General features: G+C 36.1%; 1 protein-coding gene across 2 annotated transcripts in view; it reads left to right on the top strand.

Annotated features, from left to right (window-relative positions):
- Zmat1 (zinc finger matrin-type 1) overlaps nt 1-14662 on the top strand; it is a 31722-nt gene extending 17060 nt beyond the window's left edge. For both annotated transcript variants that reach the window (XM_036174918.1, XM_036174917.1), the window contains 3 exons: nt 158-223; nt 8322-8421; nt 12110-14662. In XM_036174918.1, the coding sequence (XP_036030811.1) occupies nt 158-223; nt 8322-8421; nt 12110-13436 (1493 nt within the window). In that variant the 3' untranslated portion in view covers nt 13437-14662. The remainder of the gene's footprint in view (nt 1-157; nt 224-8321; nt 8422-12109) is intronic.
- The last annotated feature ends 312 nt before the right edge of the window (nt 14663-14974 follow it).

The following is a 14974-nucleotide window of genomic DNA, read 5'->3' as shown; positions in this document are numbered from 1 at the left end:
AGAGCCTTCACAACTTAATTTCCTTTATCCAGAAGCCCTGTGCTGAAAATGTAGAATGATAGTACATTTTTAGAGAATTTCTTTAGTTCTTTACAATGGATGCAGTTCTACTATCTGATCACACGTTGCTAATTTGTCATTGCAATTATTTCTGCAGATAAACCCAATATTACTTCAGTAGCACCAACCTTCCTAAAGTCTGTTATTGTGAAGCCTCCTCCAGGTAGGAATAAAGACAAAACTTCTCCTTTTCCCCCTAGCAGCACTTTGGATCTGGGTAATCCAAGCAAAAAGTGGAAGCTCTTTCCTGCTTCTTTTAATAATCTGCTAATGCTCCACAACATTGTAGTAGGAGTAAAAAGAAATGAAGCTAGGAGAGCATTTCTAGATAAATGTCTTTCAGCAAATCAAATACAAATGGCGAACAGGACAAGTATTCTGTCCTCTTTCACAGGAAGTTTGTAGTTTATAAAATATACTAGTTTACCACTTTCTTTTTATTGATTCAAGAACTGGTAGCATTCAAACAATCAGGTCCATATATTTTGATTTGTTTTTCTAGGACATGAGAGCCAGAAAGTCTTTTATGTATCTTAATGTTAAAATCATATGTGCCCTTTCATTATTCTCTCTTCTACCTTCATTTCTTCAACTCATTGTATTTCATCTCTTCTTAGCAGATAGACTTTCTGCTCCATGTGAAAATGTTCATTACTCTTGGCTTCATAAAATTCTGTTCTTTCTTTGCACAACTCCTGATGGTCTGGTTCTTCTTTGTTTCTGTTTATTTGCTTTCTATATCAGTTCTCATTGCCTAGATTTGGGTGCTCCCAGCTTTCCATTATGCCCTGACTCTACAAGCACAAATCTTTGCATTCCCCTGGTTTTACCTGTCATCAGTATTCTCATAACCCATCCATCTAACTTTATACTGCATGTCAAAATGGCAGAGATTATTGCACTTGGACACCTCAAAGCCATTTTAAATTAATACTCTTCCAAGTAAAAACCTAAAGTTAACTGTCAACTCCCCAATACCACACCATTATAATACCAAGTTGTGGTTGTTTTATCTCCTGAATTATTACTGTCCTCTTAACTCCATCCCTTCTCTTCTTACACTGCTACAGGTCTTTACATGCTCCTAGAGCTTTCTTAGTCAGACTGTGAGGTATGGACCGGCATTGTTGGTATCATTTGAGAGATTATCCAGCCCTGCTTAGAGACCTAGTTATTCAGAATTTACTTAACAAGACCTATAAATGATTTATGCTTAAGAAACTTGAAGACATAGAGCCATAGCCTTCTAAATACTTTCCTTCCCACTGGTTTTGTCTCCATGAATGCACTCTCAATTCAATTACTGGAATGTTTCATTCAAAACACAGTTATTTCCATGACACTGTCTAACTTGAATTTCTTCACTGTTTTTTTCAAACTTCTAAGGGTGAAATCTAAACGCCACAGTTCTCTCTTTCTTTTCCTCTTCATGCTTGTCCTCTACTACTGACCTGCTGTCATCTATGCACGTCAGTACCTGCTTCCAAAAACAATTACCTTACTTCTTTTATTTGTACTCTTTCTCATACCTTGTTGCCTGAAATATTTCTATAACCTGCTTCTGACTGATTCATACTCATTCTTAAACATTCTGATATTACCTGGACACACTTTTATTTCCCTTAAGGCTACCTCTCCTTCTGTGTGTCTACTTGTCTCTCTACATGTTTTTTCTGCCATTTCAGTTTAAGGTCTTTACAGGAGGAAATGGCATACAATTCATCTCTATTTCTAGTACTAGACTTAAAAACAAGCATAGAGCCGGGCAGTGGTGGTGCACACCTTTAATCCCAGCACTAGGGAGGCAGATGCAGGCAGATCTCTGTGAGTTCAAGGCCAGCCTGGTCTACCAAGTGAGTTCCAGGATAGGCGCAAAGCTACACAGAGAAACCCTGTCTTGAAAAAACAAAAACAAAACAAAAACAAAAACAAAAAACACCAAGCATAGAAATATCCCTACCTTGGTAGAGATTAGTTTACTATATGAATTTGTGAACTATTAATGACTCTTTATCTCAAGTGTTCTCCCTATGTTTGTACTACTTCAGTTTCCTACAGAGTGTGCTTCAAAGTACTAAAACATTTTGTAGGGACATGTAGTTTTACCTGGTATTTTAAAGAATGTTGATTTAAGTAAGCATAAAAGTAGAAGTAGCAGTGTACTTTAAAAATAGATGTCTGAAGAAATGATGAATTGCCAGTTGTTGGGTATGTTTCCTACTGGTGAGCTGAGAGTGTCTGAAATGTGTGGCTTCTGTGTAAATTTGAACTGAATCTAAATGAGAAGTATTTGGACTGTTGTTGCTGCTGTGGGAGATAGCATTTTAGCACTCTGAAATGTCAAGGCTATTAGAATGAAGGAAGAAGAATATCTTAGTTTGCTTTCTGTGATAAAACACCATGACCAAAAGCACTTTGGAAGAAAAGGGTTTATTTTAGCTTAGCATTTGTAGTCAACCATGGAGGGAATTCAAGTCAGGAACCTGGAAGCAACAACTGAAGCAGAGACTGTGGAGGAATATTGATTACTGGCTTGCCATCATAGCTTGCTCAGTCTGCTTTCTTATACAAATAGCACTACTTGCCAAGGGGTGGCACTGTCCACAATGGGCTGGGCCTTCCACATCAATCATAAATCAAGGAAGTTCCCCACACACTTGCCTGCAGTCCAATCTGGTCAGTTTTCTCAATCGAGGTTTCCTCATCCCAGATGACCCTAACGCTTGTGTCAAGTTGACAAAAAAAAAAAAAAAAAAAATCTTACCAGCAAAAAATTTGGTTCTTACCTGATCATGAAATAGCATCAGTAAAATTTAGTCTCCTTACTGAAAGCATTTTCCACTAATCTCTGAAGCTAGTGCTCAAAGAATAGATGTACCCTGTTGTACCTCCTGTCTTCTGAGCATAAACAGTTAAGCATTATGAAAACAGCTAGTTCAGCTGGACATGGTCGTACATGTCTACAATGTTAGTACTCAGGAGGAAGAGGAAAGAGGATTACTGTACACTATATGTTTGAAACCAGCCTAGGCTACATAGTGAGTTCCAGGCCAGCAAAGGCTACATAACAAAAGCCTTTTTCAAACAACAGCAACAAAAATAAAACCAACAGCAACAACAAAATCATATCTAGAAATTAAACTAGCTAATGAGAATTTCCAGCTGGGGGCTCCACAGCCTTTGGTTCATAATTCATTATGGGGATGTAGAGATAGCCCAGAAGCTAAGAGCCCTGGCCTCTCTTACAGAGGATCTGAGTTCAAGTCCCAGCATCAGAGGATCTAACACCATCTTCTGTCCCCTATGGGCACTGCATAAACACAGTACACAGACATGAAGGCAAAACACCCCTCTATACATAATATTTTGAAAAAGGCAACTTAATACCATATGCCACTTTAATTATTCCACTATTTTCATTTCTCCTTTCTATCTTTGCCTCTGTTCATCTGCTATTATGTGCATGTCTCTCCATATTTGATCTTTTTCTTCATCATTATCACTGCTTGATTAAGTCTCTAATCTAGCTCAGCGCTTAAAGCTTAGGATTGGCTACAAGACTAATAGAGAACTAAAGTATGTCTGTATTTTTTAAATGTTGTGTTTGTTTTAGTTATCTTACAAATTCTAGCTCCACTATTGCACTCAGATGTCTCAGCTTTACTACTAACTCAACATATCTAAAATTAAATTAATAATTTCTAAATCCAACTTAAATTGCAAAACTTTTGTCTTTACCAGTATCACTATCAGATACCTACACTCGAAGCTCTCACTGCTTAATTCCCTATATGCTTTCTATATGCAAGTATCATCAACGCTACTATTTCTCTTTTCTGTACTTCCCTTACATTTCCATTACCATCTTTTCATATGGAACCATAAGTATATGGCAGACTTCTGTCCTTTAAACTCCTTTGTGTATGATAATTAAAAATTAAAGTAAGACTTTCTAAAAGGTGCAAAAAAAGCTGAGTTTCCAGGTGAACTTAGAAATGATTGTAGCAGAGCTACACAGGCCCAAGGAGCAGTCTCTGAGATAAGAGAGTGGAGGGTGTAAGAAGCAGTCGAGACAGGTTATAAGATTGGGCCAGCTAGCCTACAAGATGGCTCATCAGGCAAAGGTGGTTGGTGCTAAGCCTAACAACCTGAGCTCAGTTCCTTGAACCACATGGTTTAAGTAGAGAACTACCTCCCCTAAGTTGCCCTCTGGCCTCCACATGCACAACATGGCACAATGCTTGGACAACATAATATACACATCATATATGTGCACATACAAAATAAACGTTAAAATAATTTTAAGATATTGGGCCATGAATTCTGATAACTGGGGCATTGAATAGGCTTGCTGTCTATACAGAAAGGTTTTATATATATTTTACTTACTATATCTGAGTTACCCATATTCTAGAAAATGGTAGCATCAACATGTGCAAGAGTTTAGGTAATAGTAATCACACCACAGTTCTGGAATTGCCTCTAAACATTTCACATGTGACCAGCAACCCTTTTAACTCCTGTATTTCCACTATTAGAATCTTAATAATGATGGAATCTGTGGAGAAACACAGGTGGAACTCAACAGACAATGGTTCAGTAACCTTTATAAATACTAAAGAACTATACAAACAGTCAAGTTTAAGAGACTTTATAATCACAAAGAAGATCACTGAACTCAGTAATCTAGATAGAACTTCAATAGTGGCTGCATAGTAAAGTTATCTAGAAAGCTTTCATAAAGTATGACAGTTCATTTCTACCCCTGGAGATTCAGATTTAATTGGTCTCATGTGAAGCTGACTAATATAATTATTCTAGAAAAAAAGTGATGAACATGAGTGTATGGAAAAGCCAAGGTCTAAGGACACATGAACATTGTCCACATGACTCTATTGTATAACCAGCTTGGAAAACCACAAATCTAGAGAAACCCCAGAGTCTTGTTTATCCTGCATCACTTTGGTACACTCTCTCTATGTGCAGTTGATCAAGGCCCTTTCTGGTTTGGTTTTCACATCTATAAAGATAGCAGTAATTTCCTGGAAAGGGCAGCTATGAATACCCACAATTTCTGGTTGAGTAGTTTGTTTTGTAGGAAATCCTTAGTCTTCAGTTAATTGTCTTTAAACTGAGGACTCACTCACAAACAAACTTGAAAGAGGCCAATAGATAACCAAGGAATTATAAAAATGTTCCATTCAGGATAATTCTCACGTCTTTGATAATCTACTGGCAGTATTAGTTTGCAAAACTAATTCCCAATTCCATTATAGAAACTGAACTCTGATCTCCAGGATGGAGTTCTAGGAATCTATAGCTAACACCCCAGGTGATTCTTACCAGAGGAATTTGGTAAACATTGTACTTCATGTTAGTGAATTGCCATTCTAGTATTCATTTACAGTAACAGGAGACATTTCCAGTTTTTTTTTCTTTTTGATGTCTATGAATCCACACTGTACTTTTCCTGGTTTCAAAGAATATAGGAAACCAAATTAGAAACAGAAAGTTATTTAATCAGCATGCAATAAGAGCATAGAGACAGAAGATGATTTTAAAGAATCATTCATTCAAAGTTTTCAAACACACAAAAACATTAAAGCTGTAAGTATGTGTGGGAGTATCATATTTGATACAGGTATACTTTGTGTAATATATAAGACAAGTTAAACACATTTATGTCTTAAGACATTTATGATTTCTTGTAGTGAAAATTTTTAAAATCTATTTCCTTGCTTTTTGAAATATATAGGTTGTAATTGTTATTTATAATTACTGTACAATGGACTAATACCCCAAACCTTCTTGCCCCATCTCACTGTTAACAGTACACATTGACCAACTAATACATACCCTTTCCTTGCTTCCTATTATCCTTGGCCTTGGTGATGACCATTCTAATCTAAACTTCCATTGTATTAAATATTTTAGATTTAACATAGGCAGAAGGTACATTTCATACTGGCTTATATCACCTAAAATGGTTACATTCAGTTCTGTGTTGTCACAAGAGACAGGATTTTAGTATTTTTTTGGCAGAATAACATCCATTCAACAATTGGTGAGCACTTGAATTGTTTCATTTCTTGCCTATTGTGAATAATGTAAAATCATCATGGGAATGCATATGTCTCTTACATATTGATTTCAGTTCCTTTGGCTATACACTAATATTGTGTTTACAACAACATAAGGTAATTTTTTTCTTATTTGATAAGTGGCACTTTAAATGGCTATTTTAATTTTGGTTTCCACCAACATTTTCTCCACATCCTCACAAGCATTTCCTATCCTTAGGGTTTTTTTTTTTTATATTAGCCATTCTTCTTCAGGTATGGTGGAATCTTCTTGTTCTTTCAGTTTGCATCTACCTGATGATTACTGATGTTCTGTGATGTTCATGTACTCATTGGGCATTTGGATGTCTCCTTCTGAGAAATTAACAAAGGTTTTGTTGTTGTTGAGGTTTTGGTTCCTTATATATTCTGGATATCAATTGCTTGTTACACACACAAATCACAATATTTTCTCCCATTTGTAGATTGTTAATTCTGTTGTGTGCTTCTTTTGTCATGCAGGAGCATTAACATTTTTTAAAATCCTATTTTTCTGTATTTGCATTTGCTTCCTGAATTTTGAGAGACTTTTCTAAGAAGTCCTCACATACTACAGTATCCTGGAGCATTTTACCTGTGCTTTCTTCTAGTAATTTCATAGCTGACAGTCTTTTTGTTGTTGTTGTTTAGTTTTGAAATTATATTTTAATTACAGCCTTGATCCCTTCCCTTTCCTCCCTCAAAGCTCTCCTATATATTCCTCCCTATGTATTCCTCCCCCCTCCTTGAAATTTATATCCTCTTTTTTATCAATTGTTATTGCCTACATATATGTGTTTGCTCCTATGCCAATCTTATGTTTAAGACTTTAGTTCATTTTGAATTGATCAACGTTACTGGTGAGAGACAGAAATCTACTTCCATTTTTATGTAGATAATCAATTTTACTAACACCAATTTTGAAAGACTGTTTTCTGTCTAAAGGATGTTCTGAGTATTCTTATCAAAACTTTCATTCAAATTTTAATGTAACCTGTTGATTCCTGGTCATTAACAATATGTATTAATAGTGAACATGTTATTCAATATCATTTTTATTTTACCCTGCAAGTAGTCTCTTGCTTCTGTAAACAATTTTTGTTCAACAAAGGTCAATGCACTTGAATATGATTAACTTATCTCCCTTTAAGTTGATTAAGCTACTCTTTGATTTACAGGAAGATGGTTGTGGTTGTCTTAAAATTTATATGGTTCCAATTTCTTGCCTTGTCTCTAGAGTAGTGTTTATTTTATACTTGTCTCATGCGAGCTGTTCATCTTCTTCTCACCAAGAAGAAAGTGGAAGGCTGCTGGGATCGAAAATAAGTTTATTGTCTGCTTCTAATTCGACTTTGAAAGCACAACAGTGAGCTGTTATACAGCCTTTTTATAATTTTGAAGTTTTTGTTTGTTTGGGGGAAGAATTTGTTTTGGTTTTGTGTTTTTGTTGGTTTTTGTTTTGTTTTGTTTTTTACTCACTTTAAGTGGCAACTATCATTTCAGAATTTTTCTTTCAACTTTTATCCTATGCATGGGGCTCACTGATTCTCTTTTCTAAAATTTGTGAGAATTATTTTTGGTAACTAGTGAACTACAGTGATTTAATAATAGCGAGCAAAAAAAAGCTGTTGAAGAACAAGGAATAATAAGTGTGTTAACCATGTTAAGTTTAAGGTCCTTGCTATACAGTGTATATAGTAACAGCAAGCAAGCAGATAGCAGGTTCTTAGGAAATAAATGAAGACTATAGATATAGTGTATAGTATAAAGAATTCTGAGCTGGGCGGTGGTGGCGCACACCTGTAATCCCAGCACTCGGGAGGCAGAGCCAGGCACATCTCTGTGAGTTCAAGGCCAGCCTGGGCTACCAAGTGAGTTCCAGGAAAGGCGCAAAGCTACACAGAGAAACCCTGTCTCGAAAAACAACAATAACAACAACAACAACAACAAAAACCCTGTGCATTAAATTTAGAGACATGGGCTAAGAGATGCTAACTTTACTCTTTGTTTCTGTGGATATCAGCAAGTGATTTTATGTCTTGGGACCAGTCTTTCTTGGGAAATTTCAGGTAGAGGGTCTCTAATAAATGATTATCCATCACTGACATTATATGATTCTAAGTGTTTCCATATTTATCTTCTTAAACTCTATCATTTTTATAGCATATAGAATGAGAACCTACGTATGCCATATCTGCAGTATCACCTTTACATCTTTACATATGTTCCGGTCCCACATGCAAGGAAGTGAACATCAAATTAAGTAAGTGGTTTTTGCCAAAAACATTTTCATGTTACCAAAGGCCAAAGCTTCATAGTCAAATGCTCTTTAATATACTTTACAAACTTTCTGGATATTCATTTTCCTATGACCTGAACCTAGAAGTGGTAGATGGTATTTGTAACATATTACACACTAGTACCAAGGATATTTTCTAATTACAGTAATGAACTGGCAGATATGTCTGGCAAATATGGTACCCCATCCTCCAACATTATTCTTCTTTGTAGATGTGCTGAAAGATCTTTTTTTTTTCAAGCTAGCCATGCAAATACAAGGCATCTCAAAAGGTTTTCTTGGTTCTAATCATCATCTTTATAATGAGGTATATAATGGTTAAGAACAAAAGACATGCTGTATAACTAGAATACAGATCCACATATGTTTTTAGACACTATTAATATATGGTTTTAAGATGAGGAGAAATTGGTAGCAATTATAGAGTAGGTAATTTTGGTAGCAGAGCAAAAGGTCATTTATATTTGGTATATTTTTGGTTGTTGATTTTTAAATCAAAATGTAAGATTTATTATTTTATCCTATAAGGAAGTATTTATAGTATTGGAGTGTGATTACTTAGAGCTGTCTTAGTACTTTTCTATTGCTATGACAAAACACCATTATCAAAGGCAACTAATAAAAGAAAGCATTTAATTGGGATTAATGGTTTCAGAGGAATAAGAAATCAAGATGATGAAGCAAAGGCCTGGTGGCAGGAACAGCTGAGAACTCACATCTTGATACACAAATAGAAGGTAGAGAAAGAACACTGAGAATGGCCAGAGTCTTTTGAAACCTTAAATTCTGCCCCCAGTGATACACCTCCTTCAACAAAGCCACACCTTCTAATCCTTTCCAAACAATTCCACCAACTGGGGACCAAAGTATTCAAGAATGAACCTATGGGGGCCATTCTCATTCAAACCACCACAGCAGGGCCGGTGGTGGTGGTATAGGCTTTTAATCCCAGCACTCAAGCAGATAGCAGGTTCTTAGGAAATAAATGAAGACTATAGATATAGTGTATAGTATAAAGAATTCTGAGCTGGGCGGTGGTGGCGCACACCTATAATCCCAGCACTCGGGAGGCAGAGCCAGGCAGATCTCTGTGAGTTCAAGGCCAACCTGGTCTACAACTAAATTGTCAGACTCAGGAAATGGAACTACATTTTAGACATTAAAAAGAAAAGCTCAGAATTTTAAATAAATAATCTGTCACATCTGTGTATCTAATCAAAGAACTGGTTTTTAAAATGTTATATTCAGACAGTTTATTAGGACATTAGTTATTAATGTTGATTAGCCACACATACCAACATATATTAATATTTGTGGTATTACAGTAGAATGAGATCATTCCACTCTTACGGCCATCCTCCATTTTATCCCAGGCCTGAAAATTTATTAGTGTGTATTTCTTATGCAAAATACTTGGTTTCATTGTGATGTTTTCATGTATTTATAAAACACAATTGGATCATATTCATTCTCCCATTATCCTAATATCCTACCTCTTCCCTAATGGCCCCCCTTTTACTGTGATGGGAGTTTTAAAAAAATTACCTAGATCCCACATATGAAAGAAAACAGTCAATAGTTGCCTTTCTGGCTTTCTGGGCCTGGGGTAGAGGCCCACTTGACACCATAATCTCCATGTCTATCTTTTTTTTTCAGCCAACAATATGATTTTTTGTGATTAAACAGTATTTGAACATCACAACATATCCTTTATTTATCTGCTGGTGGTCACCTAAACTATTGTGTTACTTAGCTATGGTAAATAGTATTGCATTCGGTATTGCTGTATAGGCATCTCTCCTGTAAGCAACGTAGGATTATTTGGGGTATATGTCTGGGAGTAATATAGTTGGATCTTATGGCAGTTATACATTTAGTTTTTGAGGAACTTCCATATAGATTTCCATAATGGCTGCACTAATTTACATTCCTACCAAAATGTATATTCTTTTTTGCTGCATTCTCAACATTTTTTTGTCTTGTGTTTTCCTTCTTTAATAAGTAAACTTTGTTCTTTAACAATTTTCTACATGTACACTATGTATTCTTTTTTTACTCTCCATATCTCTTCTGTTCCCTCCCCCCCCCCCACACACACACACCCTGCTAACCACCTTTGCTATAAATCTCTTCCCCCTGTGTTCTAGCTTTGGTTCTTTTTAGTGTTCCACAAAGTTTATTTAGGGCTGTTTGCATGATCTTGAGTTTGGAACTAACCATCAGAACCTTGTGGGATCACTATTGGGTATACATCTGGATACCATGCTTTCCCTTCTCCAAGAATCTGTTGGTTGACAATAGTATGTGGTAGGACCTCATGAATCCTTTTCCTCTTCAGAGCTGTTAGGATGGCCAAACTTCTGTGGACCTGGTAATGGTATGCACAGCTGCTGTAAGTTCATAGTTGTCACTTCTGTGTTATGATTAAAAGATACAATTTTTAGCCCCTCTCCCCACTCACCAGAACTTAATATTCTTTCTGATCCATCTTCCCTAGTATTCCTTGAATATTAAGTGGGTGGTGTAAATGTCTAGTCTAGGGCTGAGCCTTTATTCTCAGCATCTTGGGCAATCATGGGTCTCTGCATTTATCTGCAAAGGAGAGGATTCTCTGTTCAAGGCAGAGAATAGCCTTTGTCTGTGAGTATAAACCTAGACATTTAGAGGATGGTCTGATGCTGTCTTACCATCCCTTCCCAGAGTCTAAGACCTCTTCAACCATGGGTTTTGGAGCAGGTTTATAGCAGTAGGCATATTCCCTCTTATGAAGCAAGCTCCAAATCTGTTTTCTCTCCGTTCCGTGGCTGTGCAATTCCAGAAGCTGTTCAGAAGAATATGTATCCTGCAACTGCTGAATCAAATGCTGTATGCTTAGTCCACTTGATTAATGGTGCAATCTAACTCTAAAGTCTCTTTGATCTTTTTAGTCTTATGATGTATGTATTTGGTGAATCAGAGGGATAGTTGGGATTTTGGAGATATTAAAATGCATGGGTTTATACATCCACAAGTAAGGCTGGACAACGTGAGATGAACCTTTTAAGATGGTTTTTCATTTCAGCAACAATGAGTTAAGCTGTGAAATACAGGAGACTCCTTCTTTGGGGCCAGCTTACTAATAGATCATAGGCCTCCTATCTTAGACTGTGTTTTTACAAGGTTCTAGTTTCTGTACTTTGAAACTCACCAAGAGTTTCCTTCTCTCTTCTGCTAAGAACCCCACTGAGGGGCACCTTCCTTTTCCGTAGTTTATTGCTGTGTGCTTGGTATTATGGTTCTCTATTTAAATCTCTTACAGTTCACACATTTAGTAGTCCTGTAGTTGACTTTGTTATTGTCTACTGTTGCACTCTGCTATCTTTCCACAGCATTCCCTCTCCCTGCTGCTCTTCATCTGTGAGTTTAATTCAGTATCATGCAGAAAATGAAAGTGTCAGTGACTCCACTCTACCATCTTCTAAGAAATGTTTTTGCATAAAATTTGTGGAATTATGGAGAGATATCTGACTATCCATGCTATGTCTTTTGAGCATCAAAATTCTTTTTATAGTTTAAAATTTTTATTTCAGCCTTTGTAGGTTTTGTTTAAACTAATATTTTAGAGCAAAGAAAATATTCATAATAATCAAAACTTTGTGTTATTTTCTTGTAGAGAATCTCATGTTATCAGTCAAGTGAAGAATTCAAAGAAAATACAAGAGTCTTACCAAGGTGAATGTGCAGATTATATCAACTTGAAGAAATCTAGAGAACTAGAGTCCAAGGCTCATTTCAGGAAGATGGAAGATAATTATTTCGAAGTCCATGGGTACGGAGAAATGGTTGATTCCAGACCCAGACATAAAATGCCTGAACAAACACTTCCACTTGAAAATTTCTGGGCACACCCAGGACTATACAATAATTCTCGAGCAGTAGAAGACCAGTTACCTCATTGTTCACCAGCACAGTCAAAAACATATGACTCTTTCCAGGATGAGCTTGAAGATTACATCAAAGGGCAGAAGGCTAGAGGACTTGATCCCAATATTAGTTTTAGACGGATGACAGAAAACTATAGGTATAGGGATCATAGGTACAGAGAAAGGGTTGATTCTGAACACAGACAAAGGATGTGTGAGGAAAGATTTTCATTTGAGAGTCCACAGACCTACCAGCGACAATATAATGGTTCACCAGTGGAAGGCCAGTTACCTCACTGGTTGCCACCTCATTCAAAGAGGAGAAATGATGAGTTCCAAAATGAATTTGATGATTACAACAAGATGCAGGAATCTAGAGAACTCAAGCCAAAGACTTCTTTTAGAAGAATTGATAGTGCTGCTGAAACTCATGATTACAGAGAAATGGTTGACAGAAGATCTAAGCATAGCATGTTTGAGCAAAGATTCCCATGTGAGACTTTCCAGACTTACACAGATCCATACAACAATTCACAAGCTATAGAAAACAAGTTACCTCATTATTTACCAGCTTATGAGAGCCAACAGAGCTTAGACTCTGAGAGCTACTATCATTTCACCAGAGATTATTTCTCAGAAAAACCTGTTCCCCTGAGCCTTAGTCAGCAAGAAAATAACCCTGGCTCACACAGTGTAGAATATGACATTTATAAGCAGATGCTGCCCCCATATGACAATGCCAGTGCCCATGAAACAAGTCATAAAAGACGACATCAGAAGAGAAGACGACACCTGGGGGAAGAGAAAGAAAGGCCAGAGAAGGAACAGTCCAAGCATAAAAGAAAAAGGAGCTATCAGGATAAAGATTTAGACAAAGACAAGAGCATCGAGCAAACAAAAGGAGAGGAAGATAAAGCTGGAGTCAGTTTGGAGAAAATCAAGCATAGAAAAAAGAAAAGAAAACATGAAGCCTCCTCAGAGAAAGAAGAACGTAAGCACAAGAAAGAGAAAAAGAAATCTGTTGAAGAGAGAACAGAAGAGGAAATCCTTTGGGATGAGTCAATTCTTGGGTTCTGAACTTTGGATACCCAAGAATGGCTAAGAGAAAACAATCTTGACTTAAAGACAGGACTAACTAGTGAAGTTAAGGAAAGGGAGGTATGGTATCAGCTCAAAAACCTTTGGGGATTTTGTTTGCAAAAATTTAAATTGAACGTGAGAAACACAAGACATCTAAATCCAGCTTTTAAGGAAATGTTTTGAGGTAAACCTATTCAAGAATTTTGAACTTTTAGTTTTACTTACAGAAGAGTGAATCAAGAAAATCTGGTAGAAAAATTCCAAGTAAATTTAGATAAAATAAAACACTTCAACTAAAGAGAAGAGTTCACAAAAACAGTCTCTCTCTCCCTCTCCCACTCCCTCTCTCTGTTTCTGTGTATGTATGTGTGTGTCCTTTGCTCTGCTTTCCTCTTCCCTACTCCTCCTGTCATTCCCTCCTTTCAAAATGTAATTGAAAGAAGGACCACAAAGTCTAAACCTAGCCTTCAAGAAGCAAGAACATAATACTAAGAAGAATGGGAGAGGAAGAAACCTACTGAAGAAAATCCAGAAGATGCAGTGCTTTCTACTTTGCAGTTTTGTTCCTTTAAGGTTGAAGAAAGGTTGAACACTTTTGGTTTAATGAAATTTGTGTTATTTGTGTTATTTGTGTATTTGTACATGTGTACAATAAATCGCTAACAAAGGCCAGATGGAGTAAAAATATTCAATATGCTTTTTAAAACTTACTTTCTCTGATTTTCTAAGAAAGAAAATTTCTTCTATTGCTTATATATAATATGGTTTTCTTAAGTCGAGGTGTTTCTGCTTGGTCCATCAAGTTACAATGAAAATGAGTTGTTTGCTCATGGAAATAATGGACTTAAAATGGTGAATTACAAAGCAGTCTACAGCCATACCACCCTGAATTTTTCCCAGTCTTGTTTGATTTTGGAAGAATGGTCAGGCCTGTGGGAGACCAGACTTTACAGAACCCATTCCTTTTAGAATTTGTGTTGGTATTAATGGTATTTTACTACTGTTGTGTGTTTCTGTTTTCTCCAATGAAAATGTATGAAGCAACTTAGACCTTTTTGTTAAATCTAATTTGCAGTGTATTTTTGTATTTTCTAGTTCTGAAAGTGGAAAATTCATGTATAATAAATTAGATGATATATACTTTTAAAATGTTCTCCAAAGGGCTGATAGAAATCAGTCTATATTCTGAAAAATGTTTATATTAAAGTGTTTTAATTTCTAAATACTTCTTTGTGATCATTTCCATAAAAATATGATTATTCTACCCATATGAGGGACAAGAAATGGAATTTGCAACTAATTTCTAGGAAGACCACACAGTAAAGCTGTAATTTCATTTATTCTACAGATTTCTTGGTAAAAGTTAGCATTCAGTTTTGAGTTCAACTTTAGATTAGAAAAAGACCATCAACTTGAAAGTGAAGGGAAAAAAATTTATAAGTGGTTAAGGACTATGGGGGTTTGTTAACTTTAAATTATGTGATTTTTAATTTTTTATTCTAATGCACTATGTTTAATGACCAGTACTTTCTGTA

The sequence above is a fragment of the Onychomys torridus genome, chromosome X (assembly GCF_903995425.1).
Source record: "Onychomys torridus chromosome X, mOncTor1.1, whole genome shotgun sequence".
NCBI lineage: Eukaryota > Metazoa > Chordata > Mammalia > Rodentia > Cricetidae > Onychomys > Onychomys torridus.
This window is presented reverse-complemented; position numbering and strand designations above follow the sequence as displayed.